At 46.1% G+C, this 24,627-nt stretch overlaps 1 protein-coding gene across 3 annotated transcripts in view; it reads left to right on the forward strand.

The window, feature by feature from the left end:
- Positions 1 to 4,054: 4,054 nt before the first annotated feature.
- Positions 4,055 to 24,627, forward strand: part of PYGB (glycogen phosphorylase B) — a 51,968-nt gene continuing 31,395 nt past the window's right edge. Inside the window, exons 1-2 of one of the 3 annotated variants that reach the window (XM_016937584.3) lie at positions 4,055 to 4,453; positions 15,290 to 15,391. In XM_016937584.3, the coding sequence (XP_016793073.1) occupies positions 4,211 to 4,453; positions 15,290 to 15,391 (345 nt within the window). In that variant the 5' untranslated portion in view covers positions 4,055 to 4,210. The remainder of the gene's footprint in view (positions 4,454 to 15,289; positions 15,392 to 24,627) is intronic. The other 2 variants (XM_063802623.1, XR_010154085.1) reach the window with 2 other exon arrangements.

Raw genomic sequence — 24,627 nt, forward strand, 5'->3', positions numbered from 1 at the left:
AATCACCTCTGAACAGTCCTACCTCTTAAACAATGGCAATTAAATTTCAACATGAGTTTTGGAGGGTATATTCAAACCTCAGCAGAAGGTGCCCAGGAAAAGTATGGTAAACAAGGGTTGTTTAGGAAGGTTTGTTACGCAGACTTAAGTCAGTACTTTCTTCCACTGATAAGAGTTGTTACAAGATATCCTTTTCCTTGCATGGAAGACGGAGACGTGGAAATTTCCTTTATAATAAATGTGAATTTTTTTTACAAAATGAAAATGGTTTTTAGAGCCTTTCCTATGGTCTGCTGGTTCTTAATGGCCTTTAATTCAAAATAATCCACATGCGAAGAGGCATATTTTGGGGTGGCGTATCCCAATGCCCCTCAGATGCCTCTTTTGTGAACTGTCCAAGTGGATGCCCACCTCAGGACCTTTGCATTTGCTATTCCCCCAGATTCATTCATGCCTTTTTTTTTTTTTAGATAGAGTCTTGCCCTGTCGCCCAGACTGCAATCTCGGCTCACTGCAACCTCCACCTCCGGGTTCAAGCGATTCTCATACCTCAGACTCCCAAGTGCTGGGATTACAGGCATGCACCACCACGCCCAGCTAACTTTTGTATTTTTGGTAGAGACGGGGTTTCATCATGTTGGCCAGGCCGGTCTTGAACTCGTGACTTCAAGTGATCCACCCACCCTGGCCTCCCAAAGTGCTGAGATTACAGGTGTGAGCCACTGCACCTGGTCCATTCTTTCATTTTTTTTTTTTTAGTCTCAGCTCAGATATCACCTCCTGTAACTAACAGCTCAACCTGCTTTTCTTTACAACACTTAAAACTATCTAAAAATTATTTATTTGAAAATGATGGCCAGGTGCGGTGGCTTACGCCTGTAATCCCAGCACTTTGGGGGGCTGAGGCGGGCGGATCACCTGAGGTCAGGAGTTAAAGACCAGCCCAGAAACATGGTGAAATCCTGTCTCCACTAAAAATACAAAAATTAGCTGGGCATGGTAGTGAGTGCCTATAATCCCAGCTACATGGGAGGCTGAGGCAGGAGAACTGCTTGAACCCAGGAGGCGGAGGTTGCAGTGAGCGGAGATTGCACCACTGCACTCCAGCCTGGGTGACAGAGCAAGACTCCATCTCAAAAACATTAATAATAAATAAATAAATAAATTACCTGAAAATGGCTGAGATAATTAATACTGGGACTCATTTAGCCACTTCAGCAATATTAGCGGCCAGAGGAGGTGAGGAGACATGATGGTGAGAGGGCTCCTTCCTGCGTCAACCATGCGCATTATGAAGAGTCACATCATGAAGATTCAGTATTGGACTAAGTGCTGCAGGAGAGGGGAAGGACCATGGCGGCTCCCAGGAAGAGGAAATGACATTTGGGTAAGATAACTGTTAAAGAAAAAAAAAATCAATAGCATTTGTTAAAGCATGGTACCAAAGACTTTATTCACAACCATCATGATAGGTACAGGGACCACTGCAACGGGATCTTGCAGCAGGGGAGAGAGATTGGGCTCAACTCCGAAAACAGCATGGGCAAGTGGGCATTTATAGCCAAGGACTGGGGGAGGGGTCAGTGGATGGACAGTTACTAAGAGGACACTTCAGGGGTCCAGGTGATTGTGTCTAAACCACCTCATAGGATTCCTGTTGAAGGCAGGCCAGGGTGATTGGACAGCATGGGGGATGGTGGAGCATGGGGAGCCTGATCAGATGTCACCAAGGGGGATCAGATATCAGGGGCAGGGAATCCTGCTAAATTGACAAAGCAGGGATTGCTAAAACAGATGTCACAGGGAAGTGTATGATGGCCCTAGAAGGCTCAGAAGCCTGACTAGAGTTTGGTCAAAGAATTTTTGTCAGGATCATGGAAAATTTAATAAAGTGTAGCTATGAAAGAAAGGACTTAAAATTTATTTAAGCAGAGTAACAAAGAATTAAAAGTCAATCCAGTAAGAGAATATATAGGCCTTAAATCAGCAACCATTAGTGAAGTCTGTGGCCTCTAGTTTTTCTTACTAAAACTTACTCCACTTACAAAAGAAATATTGTGGAAAAAACAGGAAATACAAAATGTATGGAGAAAATAAGAAAACCCCCCTGATAATTCTTCCATTCAGAAATAACCAATGTTTAGGTTTGGATATACACCTGTGTTTCTAACACAGTAGTCCCTAGCCACATGTGGTTATTTAATTTAAATTTAAATTGACTAAATGAAAGTAATATTCAAATCATTACTGTCATTTCTGCATTACATCCTTATTTTTGTGTTTCATTTATCAGTATTGTGTCATCAATCACACCTTCCTAGCTAGCTATTAAAACAGTCATTCCTTTTAGCAGCACAATGGTTTATGATATTAACTTTGAGCACAGATACATTTTTCTGGGCTTGTGCAGTGGAGCAGGGCTTGGCTGGGGTGAACCTTGGCTGTTTCCCTTATTAGCTGTGTGGGCTTAGGGAAGAGTTAACTTCTCTGTGGCTCACCTTCTCCATTGTCAAGCGGGGGTAATAGCAGGCTATTTGCAGGGATCAGGAGTTAATACGTGTACACTGCAAGTAATGATCAATAAGTGTCAGCGCCTCCATTCTTTGCCAGGTGTGCACCACAGCTGGGGGATTAAACTTTACCACACCACAGCAGAAAACATATTTGCATAACTTGCTTTTTGTCTTCTTAAGCTTTCCTTGAACTCAATTCCCCAGAGTGGTAGAAGTGGTCATAGGGCACTATCATTTTTATGACTTCTGAATTGCCAGATCACCCTCAGAGAGATTGCATCAGTGTTCGGAGCTTGCAGCCAAGCTGGACCCCACAGCCCTGCCATCTGTGCCCGAAGTTCGATCTTGTTGGCTCCAGAATCCCTAGGACATAGTGCAGGAGTGAATCCCGAGCTGGAGCTGGGTGGGCTGTGGGGTCATTCCAGATTGATTAACCTCCGACCTCTGAAGTCTGCAGCTGGAAGGGGCTCCAGGTAAGAAGATAACTTTGAAGCATCACACCAGGAAACCTACTGCACCTGGACTTTCATGACATCTCCTGCGGGCAATTTTTACCTCCATGAAATTCAGTAACCTTTGCAGCCCCTTCAGCCCAAGACCACCAGGAGCAAACCTGTGGTCCCACAAAATCGGGTGTACTGACCCACTGCAATGAGGGAGCGCCTCCCAAGAACGAAGGGAAAGGCAGAGTTTGAAGGGGTTGAGGGAAGGCAGAGTTTAGGTGACCTTTACATGAAGCAGGGTTCCCACAGGCTGAGGCCAGCAGGACTGTGTTCCGCGGGGCCAAGTGCGGGAAGCTGTGTGCAGACGCCCCCTAGCTGGAGCTGCAGCCTGGATTGGGATGACAGAGGCTAAGTCTCGGTTAGTGGCTGAGCTCCCCGGCCAGACGGGCATGTTTCCTTCTCCCTGCTGTAATCTCAAAGCGGACAGCGTCTGCCGGGTGGTTTCGGGAACAGGGTTTCTCCGAGGGCTAGGGGGCTGCGGTCCCTCCGAGGCGGGGTCGTGGTGGCACTTGGCTGTGGCTGCCTCGCGCCCTCGGGAACGGGCGTCTCCAGCTCGCTGGCAGCTGGTTTTCTCCACGTCTGTCATCGGCCTGGAGTGGCAAGCAAGTAGCTGGTATTTTCAGAGCCGCCCTGCCCCGGACAGAGAAGACCGGGCCCAGCAGGCGTTGGTGGATGCCTTTCAAGCTGTAATCAGTTTCCCCGAACGTGTACCAGGTCTCGGCCACAGCCCGAGCCCAGCGCGCTCCCGCGGGGCACCTGGTGACCCGGTGCAGGGCGGGAGGGCAGGTTCCAGGAACCCGAGGGCCGGAGGGCAGGGCCCCCTTCCCGCACCGTCCCCGGGCTGGCAGGCGCGGCCACGACGGCACGCTCCGAGGCCCCGGGTCCCTTGCCCCCTCCAGTCGCTCCCACTTTCTGCCGGGCTTGCCCAACGAGGGGGCAAACACCACTCTCAGGTGGCGTGGACAGGTAGCTGCCGCCTCGGACTACACCAGCGATCTCAGCTATGAGCCTGGACGCCCGCCCCGCCCTCCCGAGGCCCCGCCCCGGCGCGGCGCGCAGGCGCGGCCCATCCCGCCCGCAGAGCCGCAGTGCCGGGCGCCAGAGCAGCGGCGCCAGAGCAGCTGCACCATCCCGGCGTTCGCGTGTGCCGCCGCTTTCCTCCTCCATCTCTTTTCCTCCGCCTCCGCCGGCGCGATGGCGAAGCCGCTGACGGACAGCGAGAAGCGGAAGCAGATCAGCGTGCGCGGCCTGGCGGGGCTAGGCGACGTGGCCGAGGTGCGGAAGAGCTTCAACCGGCACTTGCACTTCACGCTGGTCAAGGACCGCAATGTGGCCACGCCCCGCGACTACTTCTTCGCGCTGGCGCACACGGTGCGCGACCACCTCGTGGGCCGCTGGATCCGCACGCAGCAGCACTACTACGAGCGCGACCCCAAGGTGAGGCGCTGCCCCGCCCTGTGCGCCCGGGCCCGCTGAGAGGGCGCCGGTCCCGGAGCCGCGCCAGCGGGGGTCTCTGCGGGGCGGCCCGTCGGGCGTTACCCGCGCCCCTAGCCGGCCGGCGGCCAGGCACAGCCGACTGGGGAGTCGCCTGGAAGCCGCAGTCGGCGGGGGCCGGGCGTCCCCTGCGCAGGGCCGCGGCCACGGGTCCGCCCCACTGGGAGCCCGCGCCTGGCGGGGTCCGCCGTCCCCCGCAGATGATGCTGAGCCCGGGAGCCTGGCGGACGTTCCTGGTCTCTTTCTGGCCGTGCGCTTCCGCGCTGGCTGCAGAGCCCGTGCTCCCCGCCCCTGCCTCCAGCCACTCTTTGTTTTCCTGCAGCAGCCTGTGGGAGAAAATGGGACTGGAACCAGGCCTGGGCAGCCTTGTGGGTTGGAATGGGGTGAGCTCGGTAATCTGCAGGGAATTGTGAGACTTTTTTTTGTGTACGCTGCTTAGAAGAAAATCACTGAAGATGCCTGCTTCACGCAGGGAGGGGTATGAAGCTCAGAGATGGAGATGGAGCCCTCGAAGAAGGCTCTGTCCAGAGGTTCCCACACCTCCCTTGGAGAAATTTGCTTGGGTTGAAGTTGACAGAGATCATCTTACTAATTGTTACTTTTTATGTCTTGCAAAAATTTGTTTGAGTAGTGAAACGTTAAAGTCACTGATTGTCCCCGTTACTCTTAACCATGTTTACTATGGGCCTGTGTTCTTGCTGTGTTTTTGGTATTCCTAAATATACATACACATTTTTAAAAAGTGTAATGCACATACAGTTTTTTAGATTTTCTGTTTCATTCGTAAACATTTGTAACTTTTTCACTGATAAACAGCTTTGCAGATCAATGGATAGGATGGTAGTTTTCAGTTTGATAGGTACATGGTAGTCTTGCACAGCCCCCTGTTGCCAGTTTTTTGTTGTTGTCGTTTGCTTTTAAACTCTTGACCATGGAGAATTGTCTTTCTACTACACTAACGTAGAGGGAGAACTGGTGAGGAAGACACACTTCCAGACCTGAAGCCACTTGGCAAAGATTTTACTTGCAGTGTACATCTAGGCAGTGAGCACTTGCTTTATGGATTATTTTAGAATATTTTTGTAGGGCATTAAGATATGTTTAATACGGTAATTGCTAAGAGATTGATTGCTTTTCCAAACTTATTCTGGGACATTCTTTTTTCTAAAATAGAGATGGTGAAAGGGACAGATTTGTTAGAATACCAACTGGGGCTCTTCATATTTGGTATGCAAAACATAGAAAGAAGTGGCAACGAATGGCCAAAACAGGTTATAACAAGGGCTTGGGATGACTTTGCCAGGAAAAGCAGCCAAGAAGCAGTGGCTCCCCCAGAATTCCCTGCTGTTGGGAGAGTTCTGATGCACAGCACCATTTTTTTTTTTTTTTTTTTTTTTTTTTTAAATTCTGAGTCTTGCCCTGTAGCGTGAAGCTAGAGTGCAGTGGCGCGATCTCGGCTCAGTGCAACCTCCGCCTTCCGGGTTCAAGCAATTCTCCTGCCTTAGCCTCCCGAGTAGCTGGGATTACAGGCGCCTACCACCACGCCCGGCTAATTTTTTGTATCTTTAGTAGAGACGGGGTTTCACCATGTTGGCCAGGCTGGTCTCAAACTCCTGACCTCGTGATCCGCCCGCCTCGGCCTCCCAAAGTGCAGGAGTTACAGGCGTGAGCCAACGCACCCGACCCGCAACATCATTTTTATTGTCTAAGTGGCGGATGGCAAGGACATAGCTCTGCCTTCACATTCAAGGGCATTTCCTTGGAGCTGGACCAGGACTCAGCTCTACACCTTAGGGTGCCCATTGGAGTATTTATGTATAATCAGATCCTGGAGAGGCCAGCGATGGGCTCAGGGATTACGGAAATGACCTTCATGAACAAGATAGTCCCTGCAACAAAACAGGTTTTTTGATCCTCCGTGAGATCTCTTTTGATTGTCTACTGTGGTGGCTCTGGGTGGAAACCTTTCTCTTAAACCGCACAGTCTGTAAGTCGTAAAGTTGTAAACTTTTAGATCTCACAGTCTGTAAATAAGCTGTGTGCCTATTCTGAATAGGAAGGACATGGAAAATTGGGATTTAACTGCTTCTTTTCGCTAATTCATGATGAAAATAAGCTTGCAATCCTTTCTTTGGAAAAGTTACATGCTTGCTGGTGATGGACCAGCAACCATTCCCACCAGAGCCAATGAGAGGAGGTGTGCTCCCAAGAAAATAACTGCTGTGCCTCCCCCTCAGCCAGAAATGACCTCAGACATTCACCGGCACACTGCAGACTGCGGTAATGTGACGCTCTAGAGCTCCTAAATAGAACGCTTTTATTGTTATTTTTGTCTTTTTTTAAATTATGCAAGTCCTGAAGGAAAAATTATTACTGGAGGAAAAATTAGAAAATATAGATAAGCCAGAAGGAAAAAAATTAACTGTAATCCTGTAACCCACTTCTGTTGCCCACTTTGTGCTGTAAATATTTTGTGTTCTACATTGTTTTTTCCGTATTGGCAGAAACTTGTTTTTAATACATAAAATAGCATTATACTGAACCTATTGTTTCATAACTCGTAGCACTTTATTTGTGGTACATAGCAGAAAGAGTAGAAGTTGGGGTGTTCGGAGGAAGATTTGTCAAGCTTTGCCATGCTTGGCAAATCAGCACGTCAAAACATCTGGCTAACATGGAGAGCTTTGTGCTTGGCAAGAGGTGGCGGTTGGTCATGAAGACATTTAATGGATTCTCTGAAGTGGTGGCAAGGTGGCAAGAAGAGTCCAACCTGAAACTGCAGAGCCTGGGATTGCGCTGCATGGAGAAGAAAGGGTGTGCGTGATTCCACGCTCCTTTTCATCCTGGCCTTTCCATTCAGTCTGTGCAACTGTGGGCTTGGGCGGATTTCTTTGCCATTATTGGCCTCAGTTTTCTCATCTTTAAAATGAGGGGAATCAAGCTGGTGATGTTTCCGAAATCTGTTGCCATTCTGAAATGTTAGAGTTAAAATGTTTCTATTTCATGTTGAATTGACATTCCATCTCTATCCAGAGAGAATTTGAGGGTGCTTATGCTAGATACAGCACAAAAGGTTCGCATTAGAAGGCCTCAGAGTGAGGGTTGGGGTGGGACAGTGAGGGTCAGGACACAAAACACAGACCAGGATCCTGGCAATGAAAGCAGCCCATGCCCAGTTATGAGAGTCACGGGATCCCTTCTATAACATCCTGAAAGGACAGTTGCACGGTTTATTCTGTGGGCCTTTGTGAAGCAGTGTTGTCGATGTGCGGAGCCACTGACCTGCAGCACCCCTGCAGTGGATGTAACAATCAGTTTTTGAGACTCTTCCCATAAGCTCCTGGCATGACTACAACACAGATTAAGGAAAAGCAGCTCTACCTTGGGGCCCACACTGCTGTCCTAAATATTCCTAATGAGATAAACACAATGAAATACGATTAATCTTTTGGTTTGGCTGGACCCAGGAGTTAAAGAAAGATGATCTAGAGAAGTGTTTTGCAGACCCTTCTGCTCTGTGATCCCCACTTCTGGGATTTGTTTTAATTAGTCAGTTGTGGTACCAGCCTCCGGAATCCTAACACTCCCAATTTTTCTGATGTATTTCCACTTTTATGTGTGAAGTTGAGCTTGCATCTCCTGGGCAGGCTTCCCTGACAGCAGATCGCTCAAAGTCATTTTCTCTGACCAGTAGCTGATGGTGGGTGCTGTTTTGTGTTGCTGACAGCTAGCCACTTGGAAGGTAGGCCCCAGCTGTCATTTTAGCAGATGGAGAAGCCTACAGTGTGTGCCTTCATTTTCTGCAGAAGACAGCCTGGCCTCTGCCCTTGCAGGCTGTGGTGGCTGGTTTTATGTGTCAACTTGGCTGTTGTGCCTAGATAGTAACGTGGATGTCCCTCTCGGGGGGTGGGGGGGTGGTGTTTCCCACACTGACTGAGCATCTTACAATTCAGTTCCGTTCTGATGCTGTCTACCTGGATGTAGCCTCGGATCCCACAGGCTAAAGGCTCAGTCCCACAAGACTTCTCCACCCCAGATGTCAGTTGCACATCAGGACCTCCCTTCTGACCTCTGACCGACAGCCTCCTCAGGTTTGATGATTTGCCAGAATGGCTCATGAAACTCAGGGAAACACTTCACCTGCGTTTACCAATTACTTACAAAGAATACAACCCAGGAACAGCCAGATAGAAGATATGCAGAGGGCAGGTCTGAGGGAGGGTGCAGGGGCTTCCATTCCCTCTGCAGGTGCCACTGTCCCAGCACCTCCAGGATTCACTGAACTGGAAGGAAGCTCTTCCATCCCCTTCAGTTGGGGATTTTATGGAGGCCGCAGTTACCTAGTGTGATTATTGGCCATTGGTGATGAGCTCAGCCTTTAGCCCCTCTCCCTTCACTGGAGGTTGGGGCTGGCGGGAGGGGTGGGCCTGAAACTTCCAACCCTCTAATTACAGAGCTGGTTCCCCTGGCAGCCAGCCTCTGCCCTTAGGGGCTTGCCAAAAGTCACCTTTTGGTGACCACATCAGGCATGGTTGAAAGGGACTTGTTGTGAATAACAAAAGACACTTCTTTCATTTTTATTGCTCTTATCACTTAGGAAATTACAAGGGTGTTAGGAGCACTGGCCAGGAAGAACAAATAAGTATATCTCATTACATCACAGTTTCACAGCCTCCCATGGGGGAAGGCCTTGCAGAACAAACCCTGCCACCAGCTACCTTGCACCGGAGCTGCAGCTTGCCTGGGTCTCCAGCCTGCTGGCCCACCCCACCCTGTAGGTTGTGGCCTTGCACTTCAGAATCACTTGAGCCAATTTCTTAAATCTGTCTCTCTCTACACATACCTTACTGTTCTGTGTCTCTGGAGAACCCTGACTAATCCACAGGGGCCGTGGTGGCTTTATAAAATATGGCCGGGCGTGGTGACTCACACCTGTAATCCCAGCACTTTGGGAGGCTGAGGCAGGTGGATCACCTGAGGTCAAAAGTTCGAGACCAGCCTGACCAATATGGTGAAACCTGGTCTCTATTAAAAATACAAAAATTAGCCGGGCGTGGTGGTGGACATCTGTAGTCCCAGCTATTCGGGAGGCTGAGACAGGAGAATTGCTTGAACCAGGGAGGCGGAGGTTGCAGGGAGCCAAGACTGCGCCATTGCACTCCAGCCTGGGCAACTCTGCCTAAATAAAATAAAATAAAATAAAATAAGGTAACCGACCTCACCTCCACATCTCAGCCATATTTCCTTTTAAACTTTATGTGATTTCAGACCCTTAAAAAGTTGCAAGAATAATACAGAGATTTCTTGTAATTCCTGTTTACCCTTCATCCGGATTCTCCAGATGTTAAACATTGCAACATACTTGTTAGATCATTTTATCACTGTAAGTTCATTTTTCTCTGAATCATTTGAAAGTAAGAACCAGCCTGACCAACAAGGTGAAACCCCATCTTTATTAAAAATACAAAAATTAGCCAGGCATGGTGGTGGGCGCCTGTAGTCCCAGGTACTTGGGGGACTGAGGCAGGAGGATTGCTTGAACCTGGGAGGAGCAGGTTGCAGTGAGCCGAGATCATGCCACTGCATTCCAGCCTGGGCAACGGAGCGAGACTCTGTCTCAAAAAAAAAAAAAAAACTGAGTCGTAGCCTTGTTGCCCCTTCACCCCCAAAAACGGCAGTGAGTACTCCGGAAAAACAGGGAAGCTCTCCTACACACCCACAGTAGAGCAGTTAAACTCTGGACATTTTAATCAACACAGTGCTGTTGTCTGCAAATCTTTTCAGTGTCACCAGCTGTCCTGCTTAATAAATACAAATAAAATGCAATAATACAATTGTAAAAAATACAAATAAATAATTGGGAGAACTTTAGAAGTCTTTTCAGATTATATCTTTTATTATTATTATTATTAAACGGATCAAAGCTTTAAGCCATTTGGAAATTCAAAGCATCCTAAGACATGCAGCAAATAACCGCAGGAGATAGGAGCTGGCTTTTTCTCACCCATGCAGAATGGCATTCTTAGGATACGGTGAAGGGAAGAGAAGTGAACACAGATTTAGAAAGGTAATTGGACAGTAAGAGAAGTTTGGTTAACAGTGTCTTCAGCAGTACCTTGAGTAGGAATGACATGTAATTTTAGGTATAGCTAAGTGGCATTTCTCGGCCTACAAACGGTTAAAATGAAAGATTAAAGTAGTGTTTAAAAACGATGACTGGTAGCTCACTAGTTATAAATATAGTTTGACACGGTCCAGATCACTTAGTGTATGTTGATTAGGCTCTGTCAGTGATAAGGAGAAGGCTCCCATCGCTTTCTGGCTCTGGATTAGTACTGAATAGACTTTTTGTGGAGCTTAATTGCATAGAAGGCGGGAGACAGTGACTTGTGGTAATGTGTGTCATGGAGTGTAGAAGGAATTTGTTTACTACAGAACCAAGTGATCTCTTAAGATCCCCATAAGTTCTAAAGTTCTATAATTCTTTCACATTTGACATTTTCAAAATTGAGCAAACAGACCTGTGTTTGAGTCGTAGGTACTGGAGTGAGAAGGAAATCCACGATCCACGTTGAGAAGCCTGCCCACTGTTCATGGGAAGCCAAGTTTCCCTGGCAGTTAATTCGTTAAGAAAGTACCGTGTGACTTCACAGGCTGGGAGCTTGAGAGATGTGCTAGCTAATCCTCACATCCTTACAGCAGATACAGTAGTGGATTATCAGATTGCTCTGTGAGCAACTCCCCAGAAGCCCCCTCAGACACAGTGGAGTGGACACTGTGACACTGTCAAGGAAACCAAAGACCAACCTCAGCGTCTGGCGGGTGGGAGGCCCCTCAACATCTCTCCTCCCACAGGACCTCGGTTCCCCTGGATGGTATCTGAGACTGCTCAGCTCACCAGCAGGAGCCAGCAGGTCCAGCCCAGGGAGGTGGCCCCTTTGTGTCTGGAGGGGCTGGGAGCCCCCGCTCCAAGGCCTGGCTGGTGGAACGTGGTGCCCACTGGCCTCTGGCTGGCTCAGTGGCCTGTGTTCCTGTGTCTTATCAGGGCCAGCTCTGTCCACAGTGCCTGGGTGGCAGGGAGGGACACTCTGCCCTGTGAGTCACTCTGTGCCCATGTAGGAACCAGTAGAGGGCGGCTGGTCTGAGGCATGCTGGCACCGATAGAATCGAATACACAAAAGGAGAGTTGCTGTGCTTTCCTGGGGACAGGAGGACCGGTTTCAGACCAGATCTGCCTGCAGAATGAGGCTCTTCATCTTGGTGAAAGCAGCCGCCCAACTCTTTTTTTTTTTTTTGAGGTGGAGTTTCGCTCTTGTTGCCCAGGCTGGAGTGCAGTGGCACAATCTCTACTCACTGCAACCTCCGCCTCCCGGGTTCAGGCGATTCTCCTGCCTCAGCCTTCCGAATAGCTGGGATTACAGGTGTGCACCACCACGCCCAGCTAGTTTTGTATTTTTAGTAGAGACAGGGTTTCACCATGTTGGCCAGGCTGGTCTTGAGCTCCTGACCTCAAGTGATATACCTGCCTCAGCCTCCCAAAGTGCTGGGATTATAGGCGTGAGCCACCACACCTGGCTCCAGCTCTTTCTTTTGTTTCCCTGAATGTTGGGAAAGTTCTTTCTTTTTCCACCAGAGTATTAAGACACCAACGTTAAATGAAGACTCTAGTTAAAAATCCCTTCAGAAAAGGGAGAAAAAATTGGTGGTCTCCACAGGCCCAATTCTGTGAATCTCTGTCTGTAAAGAGCAAAATGAGGCTCTGCCGGTTGGTGTTACACTCTCTTTTCAGAGTCTGTTAACTCCTAAGGTGTCTTTAGATGATTGGTATGTTGTGTACTGTTCGTGTTGATCATATTTTCATCTATTTTTGAGCTTTATGTTTTTCTATTATTTGCCTGGTTGTGTAGGCTTTGCATGTGATAAACTGTTAAAAAAAAAAAAAAGCGGAGGGCCTGGCTTGAACCCAGGAGGCGGAGGTTGCAGTGAGCCAAGATTGCACCATTGCATTCCAGCCTGGGCAACAGAGCGAAACTCTGTCTCAAAAAAAAACAAAAAACAAAAACAAAAACAAAAAACAGGCTGGCTTTAGGCTACTTAACACTTGTTATGTCATATTGCAAGAAGGGACCATGGTAGAAAGATCAATGGCCCAGTTCAATCCCAGGCGGCAGGGCCTCCTTAGAGCAGAGCTGCTGAGCAGGGAGGTTAAGGGATCGTGTTGGCATTTTCAGGCTGAAGCAGGTGAGTCCGGTTCTCCAACCAGCGCTCCCTGAGCAGGGAAGCCCTGTTCATGGTTGCACAGGAGGAGCCAGAGGGGAGTGAGTGGAAACAGGCTGTCCTGCAGCAGCAGGATTTGGGGTCATGGAAGAGCTAGGTCCCTAGGCTGTTGCTTGGACAAAGCCTATCCCTTTACATGGTTTTTTTCAGAACTGCCACTTGACAACTTTCTAGGCTTTGCATTTCTCCTTGAAAAGTCTGGTATGGTGAGGCGAACCAGCCTTGCCTGAGTCCTAGCCTAGCCCTGTGCGAGCCCACAGGTGAATGTGGTCCTCTCAGAGGCTGAGTGACTTGCCCAGGTCACCCAGCTAGCCAGGGCAGGGAGCTGGGATGAGACCCCAGCCTGTACCATTCAAGTCTGCATTTTCTTGGCCAGCTCCTCCAGCAAGCCTCTTTTCAGTTTCATGGTTTTCACTCTGAACCATATTAAGGTAAAAGCAAAATAGACACATCTCAGCAAATGATGAAAGTTCTTAAATTGAAACAAGTTGCAGAAAAACCTCAAAGCAGCAAAACACATTGCAGTCCCCAAGGACAGAGCCTGTGGCCCGGCAGGCCCTGGGCAGTGCCTTGGGGGCTGTGCTTCAGCAGGAGGCTGCAGAACCCTCGATGTCTGCATGCAACCTGGACAATTGGAGACGCACAGGCTTCGAGTGTAGGCCCAGCACTTCCCGTGTCAGTCCTGTCCCTTACAAACAGAGATAATCAAGCTCTTGGGACATAACTGGTAAACCTTTTCCCCACAGTAGAAAAGTTCTAAGTAGAAGTTAGGAACTTTTGCAGAGAGAGCAAACTACAACCTAAAAATCCACATTTTAGCCAGGTGTGGTGGCATGCCCCTGTAGTGCCAGCTGCTTGGGAGGCTGAGACGCGAGGATCACTTGAGGCCAGGAGTTTGCAGCCAGCCTGGGCAACATAGTGAGACCGTCATCTCTTAAAAAAAAATACACATTTTTAGTTAAAGGCAAAGTAAAAACATTCTGGTCATGTTCCTGGCCTGTCAGCTTTTTATAAAACCTCTTGTTGATACTTGACCCACAGTATTTTCTCAGACAGCCAGGGTCTAGTTGGGCTCAGTATGATTTCGCACTGGTTAATAAACGCTGCCTGGACAGTGCCTGTGGCTTCCTCTGCCAGAGGGGGGAGGCAGGTGCTATGGAAACCCCATAGAATATTAAGTTCGTTCAAATGTAGTGTAAATAAAATCCAGCATGATGAAAGTCCGCAAGAGGCCTGACTGTGAGTGACAGCAGCAGTAGTTGTACTTATAGTGGCTATGAGGACTCATTAATTATGCTGCTGTAATTTCCTGTGACGTAAAGGACTTTGGAATTTATACAGTAATGTAGAAGCCTATATTCAAATGATCAAAAAAGTAAAAACAGGCCATTGAAGACAGCTATCATTTGTGTGTGTGTGTTCTTTCAATTTGTAGATTTAGGTATTTATAGAGTATTCTTAAATTATGTATTAAAAACTTTATGGGCCTCACCGGCGACCCATGGAGAATTCCAGGGAATCACTACATGGTGCCGGTCAGCGTGGTCAGCTATCTCCACTGTCAAGTTGCTGCCGTTTCCTTTCTGTGCTCCTCAGCAGGGTGTCGCTACATCCAGCCCACCCTCAAGGTGGCAGACAGGGAAGTAAGCTCCTCCTCCTGGAGTGAAGAATATCAGAAAGTGTTTGGCCCGTGGTTAAAACCACCACAGCAATTAGTAAATATTTCAGGGGAGATGTTGGCTGTGCACATATCCTGTTAGTCCTTGGAGTTGTGCCCACTGATCTTAGCATTCAGCCCTGGCTGCTGCAGGCCCGTGGATGGCCGTAAGAAGTACTCGGTAGAGAAAGTAGGGCACCTAGAACCCCGCTCAGGGCCCAGGAGGCACTGCATGGGTGGCTGTCCTTGATACAGCACCTCACTGGCATAGAGCTGGCTCATGTGGCAACCCCAAGCCAGCCAGCCAGCAGGCATCAGCCAAGAGACTTCTGCTGGGGAACATGGATGCATCCATTCAGCTGTCTGTGCTGCGTTCATTGGTGCTTCACGTGGGTGCTAGAAGTTGTGCTCAGGGCTTTCCATTGAGTACTTGAAGACATGGCCTGTGTTACATCTGCGTTAGAGATGTGAAGTAACTTGCCCAAGGGCACATGGCTGGTAAGAGGCTGAGCTAAGTGCAGACCTGGGTCTGTCCAGTTCTGGGTGCCTTGGCCCCAACCACCAACCTGCCCTGCCTCCCCACACATCATGGAAAGTTAGTGTGTGTTCATCCAGGGACTGGAGGGTCAGGGAAGAGAAGGCCGTGTTGAGGAGGGGTCTCCTGGGTGGGCTGCTTTTGGGGGCTGCGGTCAGCAGGCTGCCTGACAGAGCAAGCCCAGTTTTTGTGCGTTGGGTTGACATAAATGAAATCCCGAGTGGGGGCTTGGCTTCATGGGTCGTGTCATCTCTGTAACCTTCCTAAAGTGTAGAATGGAATGAGAAATCTTATTCTTCTGCTTCCTCAGCGCATTTATTATCTTTCCCTGGAATTCTACATGGGTCGCACGCTGCAGAACACGATGGTGAACCTGGGCCTTCAGAATGCCTGCGATGAAGCCATCTATCAGGTACAGGGCCTCGTGGCCGGGCTTCTGGGTGGCCCCTCGTGGTGCTTTGAGGTCTGAATCCATTTTCCCACAGAGGTGAGCCCTGATGTTAAGACTAGCAGCTATCTGGGAATCGGGAGATTTACGGCCTGTTCTCCCCTCCTGGAAGGAATGGGTTGGCGGGGCTGCTCTCTGTTTTTGAGAGTAGAAAGTAAGAATCGAACGGACCGCAAGCATGGGGTTGAATTGGGATGCGAAGGTGTGGAGGTTCTAGAGGCCATCCCACACCCCACCCCACCTCTGGGGCGGATTTAGAGCACTGCACCAGTGGTTGGTATTATTCCATTTTGACTTCATCAAACTGCTAACCCATGTCTGGTTTCCCTCCCTCCACCCCTGAGATGACCTCCGGAGCTCACCTTAGTTGTCTAGTTGTAAAAGCACTATTTCTCCCCTAAAAACAAAACCTGCCTTTTCTTGAGAGTTCTTCATTAGCACTTGTTCACTTTGAACTTAATCCTTTCACAGTTCCTTTGTGGTTTTAGAGCAGAACAGCCATTGGCTTCCTGGTCTGTCTTCGCTTCTCTTCCCAGCTGAGTCTCTAGAGTATAACCTTTTACCTGTGCATAGATGGGTGCCTTCATGGCGGGGCCCCTCCACCTCAGCGCCCTGCCACCGCCTTTGCTTTGCTTGGGTTTGGATGTGTGTGTGGGAGGAGTGGGGGTGTTTTGTTGGGGGCAAATGTCTTGCATGGCTGGGAGGCAGCTCAACATTGCCTGGGGCTCCGTCTCCCCCTGCAGGACCTCATAGCTGTGTCTGTGCTCAACAAAATGCAACAAAAACTTCACTCCGCATGTTCGAAATTAGCTAATGGTGCTAAAGGTTACCCTGGCAGGTGACTTGTCATTTACGTCTGTTTACTGAGTGTTAACATTAGGGCATGTCTGTAAGAAGTACAGAACATGTAATATCTTAGTCTTGTCTTTGGATTTTACCATTATAGAATGCATTTTCTTTTTCGAAACACTTTATGCAGTTCTTACATATAGTAAAAATTTTAGGGAATAGTTTGCCTCATAAACATGCAATATGTTTATAATTTTTATTCACAGAAAATGAATGTTAATTATAGAAATTTAGAAATTGCGGGCAAGCATGTATCCTTTTAAACTTTGTACACTTGATGGGAGGTTCCAAGATGGCCGAATAGGAACAGCTCCAGTCTACAGCTCTCAGCGTGAGTGATGCAGAAGATGGGTGATTTCTGCATTTCCAACTGAGGTACTGGGTTCATCTCACTGGGGCTTGTCGGACTGTGGGTGCAGGACAGTGGGTGTAGCCCACCGAGCGTGAGAGCGTGAGCTAAAGCAGGGCGAGGCATTGCCTCACCCGGGAATCGCAAGGGATCAGGGAATTCCCTTTCCTAGCCAAGGGAAGCTGTGACCAATGGCACCTGGAGAATTGGATCACTCCCACCCTAATACTCCACTTTTCCAATGGTCTTAGCAAATGGCACACGAGGAAATTATATCCCGCGCCAGGCTCGGAGGGTCCCACGCCCACGGAGCCTCACTCATTGCTAGCACAACAGTCTGAGATTGAACTGCAAGGCGGCAGTGAGGCTTGGGGAGGGGCGTCCACCATTGCTGAGGCTTGAGTAGGTAAACAGAGCAGCCGGGAAGCTTGAACTGGGTGGAGCCCACCACAGCTCAAGTGGGCCTGCCTGCCTCTGTAGACTCCACCTCTGGGGGCAGGGCATAGCTGAACAAAAGGCAGCAGAAACTTCTGCAGACAAATGTCTCTGTGTGACAGCTTTGAAGACAGTAGTGTTTCTCCCAGTACAGAGTTTGAGATCTGAGAATGGACAGACTGCTTCCACAAGTGGGTCCCTGACCCCCGAGTAGCCTACCTAACTGGGAGGCACCTCCCAGTAGGGGCCGACTGACACCTCACACAGCCGGGTGCCCCTCTGAGATGAAGCTTCCAGAGGAACGATCAGGCAGCAACGTTCGCTGTTCTGCAGTATTCACTGTTCTGCAGCCTCCGCTGGTGATACCCAGGCAAACAGGGTCTGGAGTGGACCTCCAGCAAACTCCAACAGACCTGCAGCTGAAGGTCCTAACTGTTAGAAGGAAAACTAACAAACAGAAAGGACATCCACACCAAAACCCCGTCTGTACGTCACCATCATCAAAGACCAAAGGTAGATAAAACCACAAAGATGGGGAGAAACCAGAGCAGAAAAGCTGAAAATTCTAAAAATCAGAGTGCCTCTTCTCCTCCAAAGGAACGCAGCTCCTTGCCAGCAATGGAACAAAGCTGGACGGAGGATGACTTTGATGAGTTGAGAGGAGAAGGCTTCAGACGATCAAACTTCTCCAAGCTAAAGGAGGATGATCGAACCCATCACAAAGAAGCTAAAAACCTTGAAAAAAGATTAGACAAATGGCTAACTAGAATAACCAGTGCAGAGAAGTCCTTAAATGACCTGATGGAGCTGAAAACCATGGCACAAGAACTACATGATGCATGCACAAGCTTCAGTAGCCAATTCGATCAACTGGAAAAAAGGGTATCAGTGATTGAAGATCAAATGAATGACATGAAGTGAGAAGAGAAGTTCAGAGAAAACAGAGTAAAAAGAAATGAACAAAGCCTCCAAGAAATATGGGACTATGTGAAGAGACCAATCTACGGCTGATTGATGTATCTGAAAGTGACGGGGAGAATGGCACCAAGTTGGAAAACACTCTTCAGGATATTATCCAGGAGAACTTCCCCAACCTAGCAAGGCAGGCCAACACTCAAATACAGGAAATACAGAAAACGCCACAAAGATACTCCTCGAGAAGAGCAACTCCAAGGCACATAATTGTCAGATTCACCAAAGTTGAAATGAAGGAGAAAATGTTAAGGGCAACCAGAGAGAAAGGTTGGGTTACCCGCAAAGGGAAGCCCATCAGACTAACAGCAGATCTCTTCGCAGAAACTGCAAGCCAGAAGAGAGTGGGGGCCAATATTCAACATTCTTAAAGAAAAGAATTTTCAACCCAGAATTTCATATCCAGCCAAACTAAGCTTCATAAGTGAAGGAGAAATAAAATCCTTTACAGACCAGCAAATGCTGAGAGATTTTGTCACCACCAGGCCTGCTCTAAAAGAGCTCCTGAAGGAAGCACTAAACATGGAAAGGAACAACCGGTACCAGCCACTGCAAAAACATGCCAAATTGTAAAGACCATCAAGGCTAGGAAGAAACTCTATCAGCTACCGGGCAGAATAACCAGCTAACATCATAATGACAGGATCAAATTCACATATAACAATATTAACCTTAAATGTAAATGGGCGAAATGCTCCAATTAAAAGACACAGACTGGCAGACTGGATAGAGTCAAGACCCATCAGTGTGCTGTATTCAGGAGACCCATCTCACATGCGGAGACACACATAGGCTCAAAATAAAGGGATGGAGGAAGATCTACCAAGCAAATGGAAAACAAAAAAAAAAGCAGGGGTTGCAATCCTAGTCTCTGATAAAACAGACTTTAAGCCAACAAAGATCAAAAGAGACAAAGAAGGCCATTACTTAATGGTAAAGGGATCAATTCAACAAGAAGAGCTAACTATTGTAAATACATATGCACTCAATACAGGAGCACCCAGATTCATAAAGCAAGTCCTTAGAGACCTACAAAGAGACTTAGACTCCCACACAATAATAATGGGAGACTTTAACACCCCACTGTCAACATTAGACAGATCAACGAGACAGAAAGTTAACAAGGATATCCAGGACTTGAACTCAGCTCTGCACCAAGCGGACCTAATAGATATCTACAGAACTCTCCACCCCAAATCAACAAAATATACATTCTTCTCAGCACCACATTGCACTTATTCCAAAATTGACCACATAGTTGGAAGTAAAGCACTCCTCAGCAAATGTAAAAGAACAGAAATTATAACAAACTGTCTCTCAGACCACAGTGCAATCAAACTAGAACTCAGGATTAAGACATTCACTCAAAACCGCACAACTACATGGAAACTGAACAACCTGCTCCTGAATGACTACTGGGTAAATAAAGAAATGAAGGCAGAAATAAAGATGTTCTTTGAAACCAATGAGAACAAAAACAACATACCAGAATCTCTGGGACATATTTAAAGCAGTGTGTAGAGGGAACTTTATAGCACTAAATGCCCACAAAAGAAAGCAGGAAATATCTAAAATTGACCACCCTAAAATCACAAAAGAACTAGAGAAGCAAGAGCAACCATTCAAAAGCTAGCAGAAGGCAACAAATAGTAACTAAGAGCAGAACTGAAGGAGATAGAGACACAAAAAACTCTTTAAAAAATCGAAGAATCCAGGAGCTGGTTTTTTGAAAAGATCAACAAAATTGATAGACCGGTAGCAAGACTAATAAAGAGGAAAAGAGAGAAGAATCAAATAGATGCAATAAAATATGATAAAGGGGATGTCACCACCGATGCCACAGAAATACAAACTACCATCAGAGAATACTATAAACACCTCTATGCAAATAAACTAGAAAATCTAGAGGAAATGGATAAATTCCTCGACACATACACCCTCCCAAGACTAAACCAGGAAGAAGTTGAATTCCTGAATAGACCAATAACAGGCTTTGAAATTGAGGCAATAATTAATAGCCTACCAACCAAAAAAAGTCCAGGACCAGAGGTACAAGGAGGAGCTGATATCATTCCTTCTGAAACTATTCCAATCAATAGAAAAAGAGGGAATCCTCCCTAACTCATTTTATGAGGCCAGCATCATCCTGATACCAAAGCCTGGCACAGACACAACCAAAAAAGAGAATTTTAGACCAATATCCCTGATGAACATCGATGCAAAAATCATCAGTAAAATACTGGCAAACCAAATCCAGCAGCACATCAAAAAGCTTATCCACCATGATCAAGTGGGGTTCATCCCTGGGATGCAAGGCTGGTTCAATGTATGCAAATCAACAAACGTAATCCATCATATAAACAGAATCAAAGACAAACCATATGATTATCTCAATTGATGCAGAAAAGGCCTTCAACAAAATTCAACAGCACTTCATGCCAAAAACTCTCAATAAACTAGGTATTGATGGAACATATCTCAAAATAATAAGAGCTATTTATGACATACCCACAGCCAATATCATAGTGAATGGGCAAAAACTGCAAGCATCCCCTTTGAAAACTGGCAGAAGACGGATGCCCTCTCTCACTACTCCTATTCAACATAGTGTTGGAAGTTCGGGCCAGGGCATTCAGGCAGGAGAAAGAAATAAAGGGTATTCAGTGAGGAAAAGAGGAAGTCAAATTATCCCTGTTTGCCGATGACATATTTGTATATTTAGAAAACCCCATCATCTCAGCCCCAAATCTCCTTAAGCTGATAAGCAACTTCAGCAAAGTCTCAGGATACAAAATCAATGTACAAAAATCACAAGCATTCCTATACACCAATAAACAGACAAACAGAGGGCCAAATCATGAGTGAACTCCCATTCACAATTGCTTCAAAGAGAATAAAATACCTAGGAATCCAACTTAGAAGGGATGTGAAGGACCTCTTCAAGGAGAACTACAAACCACTGTTCAGGGAAATAAAGGACGACACAAACAAATGGAAGAACATTCCATGCTCATGGATAGGAAGAATCAATATCTTGAAAATGGTCATACTGCCCAAGGTAATTTATAGATTCAATGCCATCCCCATCAAGCTACCAATGACTTTCTTCACAGAACTGGAAAAAACTACTTTAAAGTTCATATGGAACCAAAAAAGAGCCCGCATCGCCAAGTCAATCCTAAGCCAAAAGAAGAAAGCTGGAGGCATCACGCTACCTGACTTCAAACTATACTACAAGGCTACAGTAACCAAAACAGCATGGTACTGGTACCAAAACAGAGATATAGACCAATGGAACAGAGTAGAGCCCTCAGAAATAATACCACACATCTACAACCATCTGATCTTTGACAAACCTGACAAAAGCAAGCAATGGGGAAAGGAGTCCCTATTTAATAAATGGTGCTGGGAAAACTGGCTAGCCATATGTAGAAAGCTGAGATACCTAGAAATGGAATTGCTGGATCATATGGCAGTTCCATTCTTAATTTTTTTTGGAACCACCAAAATGTTTTCCACAGCAGTAGCACCATTTTACATTCCTACCAAAAGGACACAAGAGCTCCAGTTTCTCTACATCCTCACCAATGCTTCTTTTCTGTTTTTTGACAGTAGTCATTCTAAATGGGTGTAAAATGGTATGTTATAGTTTTTATTTGCATGTTCCTGATAACTAATGATGCTGAGCATCTTTTCACGTGCTTGTGGGCCATTTGTATATCTTGTTTGAAGAAAAGCCTATTCAATTCATTTACTCATTTTAAATCAGGTTGTTTGTTTTTTTGTTGTTGAATTTTTTTTTTTTTTTTTTTTTTGAAATGGAGTCTTGCTCTGTCGCCCAGGCTGGAGGGCAGTGGCATGATCTCGGCTCACTGCAGGCTTCACCTCCCGGGTTCACACCATTCTCTTACCTCAGTCTCCCGAGTAGCTGGGACTGCAGGCACCTGCCACCATGCCCGGCTAATTTTTTTGTATTTTTAGTAGAGACAGGGTTTCACCATGTTAGCCAGGATGGTCTTGATCTCCTGACCTTGTGATCCACCCGCCTTGGCCTTCCAAAGTGCTGGGATTACAGGCGTGAGCCACCGTGCCCGGCTGATTTTTGTTGTTGAATTTTAAGAATTCTCTATTTGTCCTAGATATTAATAGCTTATCAGATATGTGATTTGTGGATATTTTCTCCCATTCTATGGCTTGTCTTTTTACTGTGTTGATAGTATATATTATATTACTCTATATATAAAGATGAGGTTTCACCATGTTGGTCAGGCTGTTCTCAAACTCCTGACCTCAAGTGATCTGCCCGCCTTGGCCTCCCAAAGTGCTGGGATTTCAGGCGTGTGCCACCGCACCTGGCTGATAGTATCTTTTGATTCACAAAAGTTTTTAATTTTTATGAAGTCTAGTTTGTCTATTTTTCCTTTTGTTGCCTGTAAGTTTGGTGTCATATAGATCAATTGATTTTTTTTTAAAGGAAATAGGTACCAAAAAATTCAGTGGAGAACGATGTCTTTTCAACAAATGGTATTGGGATATTTGGATATCTACATGCAAATAAATGAAATTGAACCCCTACCTCACATTACATACAAAAATTAGCTCAAAATGGCTCAAAGACCTAAATGTAAGAGCTAAAAGAATACAACTTTTAGAAAAATATATAGGGATCAATCTTCATGACCTTGGATTAGAATGATTTCTTAGATATGACACCAAAAACCCAAGCAACGAAAGAAAAAATAGATACATTGGACTTCATCAAAATTAAAAACTTTTGTGCATTAAATAAAGACAACTACAAAATGAGAGTAAATATTTATAAATCCTAAATCTGATAAGAGTCTAGTATCCAGAATATATGTAAAGAACTCTGACAACCACAAAAAGACAACCCAATTGAAAAATGGACAAAAAGACTTGGATGTTTCTCCAAAGATGATATCCACATAGCACAAAAAGATGCTAAATGTGATTAGCTATGAGGGAAATGCAAATCAAAACCACAATGAGACGCCGCTGTATTCCCACAAGAATGGCTATAATCATAAACACAGAGAACAAGTGTTGGTGAGGATATAGAGCAGTTGGTGTGACTGTCAAATCTTGCAGTCACTTTGGAAAATAGTCTGCCAGTTACTAAAAAAGTTAAGCATAGAATTCTCATGTAGCCTAGCAATTCCATTCCATGGTACAGGCCTCAGAGAAATGAAAACATATGTCTACATGAAAAACTGTATATGAATTTCACAGCAGCATTATTCATAACAGCCAAAAGTGGAAACATCCAAATGTTTATCAGTTGATAGGGTAGGTAAACAAAATGTGGGCTTAGCCATACAATGGAATAGTATACAGCAGTACAAAGACGGGAAGGGCTGACACATGGCACAACATGGATGAAGCTTGAAAACATGCTTATTGGAAGAAGCCATGAAATATCCAAAATAGGTAGATCCATAGAGATGGAGAGTAGATCAGTGATTGACAGAGGCAGGGGAAATAGGTTATGACTGCTGATGGGCACGGGGCTGCTTTTTGGTATGATGGTTTGGAATTAGTGGTGATGGTTGCACATCTCTGTGAACATACACTTCTAAAAGGCGAATTTTATGGTTAATGAATTATATCTCAATAAAGAGATAAAGGTTATTGGGTGTACTGCAGTGCTCTTTTTCTGTCTTCAGTTCAGAAGCCCACTGCAGCAGAGTTTTGGACTTTGTCAGCTACTTTTTGTGTCGTTGTTGTTGTTGAGACAGGGTCTTGCTCTGTCACCCAGGCTGGAGTGCAGTGATATAATCACGGCTCACTGTAGCCTCAACCTCCCGGGCTCAAGCCATCCTTCCGCCTCAGCCTCCCGAGTAGCTGGGACTGTAGGCGTGCACCACCGTACCCAGCTAATTTATTTTTTATTTTTAGTAGAGACATCTCATTATGTTGCCCAGGCTGGTCTTGAACTTCTAAGCTCAAACGATCCTCCCACCTTGGCTTCCTAAAGTGTTGGGATGACAGGCTTGAGCCACCGCACCCAGCCTTTTTATGTCTTTCTCGAATGCTCACAAAATCAAGGTGACATTTGCCCTCCTAGGTAGGATGAGTGTGCTGTAGGCACTCAATTTAAAAACAGGAAGGAACTAAACATCTTTGATTATGTTGACTCGTAGCCTATCTTTAGAAAAATATGTAGAGATTTTTTAAAAATTTAATGGATTTTTGAATTTAATAGATTTTTTATGAACAAGAGGTTTTATGGTTGGTTAAGTTTAGACCATAAACTTAGAAGTTTTCTGGTTGGTTATGTTGTAGTTAAACTTATTTCTTAACTTTGAGCCAGTAATGCATTATTGAGTAAATCCTAGCACCCCCCTCCCTATATCCAAAGTATTGTTGGTGGAATGTACCCTTTGAAATTGCTTTAGGAATTAAGTTCAAGTCACAGTAATTTGAAATTTTACCCTGAATCAAATTACTGTATGTGTCAATATCATTCAGTTGACTTAGTGTATACTAAATCATTTGTAACTTTGCTGTTGTTATTTAAAATACTACCACTCTTCTCAATGGATATTTTTTTGGTTTCAAAAATGTCCTTTTTTTT

This window comes from Pan troglodytes, chromosome 21 (genome assembly GCF_028858775.2).
Source record: "Pan troglodytes isolate AG18354 chromosome 21, NHGRI_mPanTro3-v2.0_pri, whole genome shotgun sequence".
Lineage (NCBI taxonomy): Eukaryota > Metazoa > Chordata > Mammalia > Primates > Hominidae > Pan > Pan troglodytes.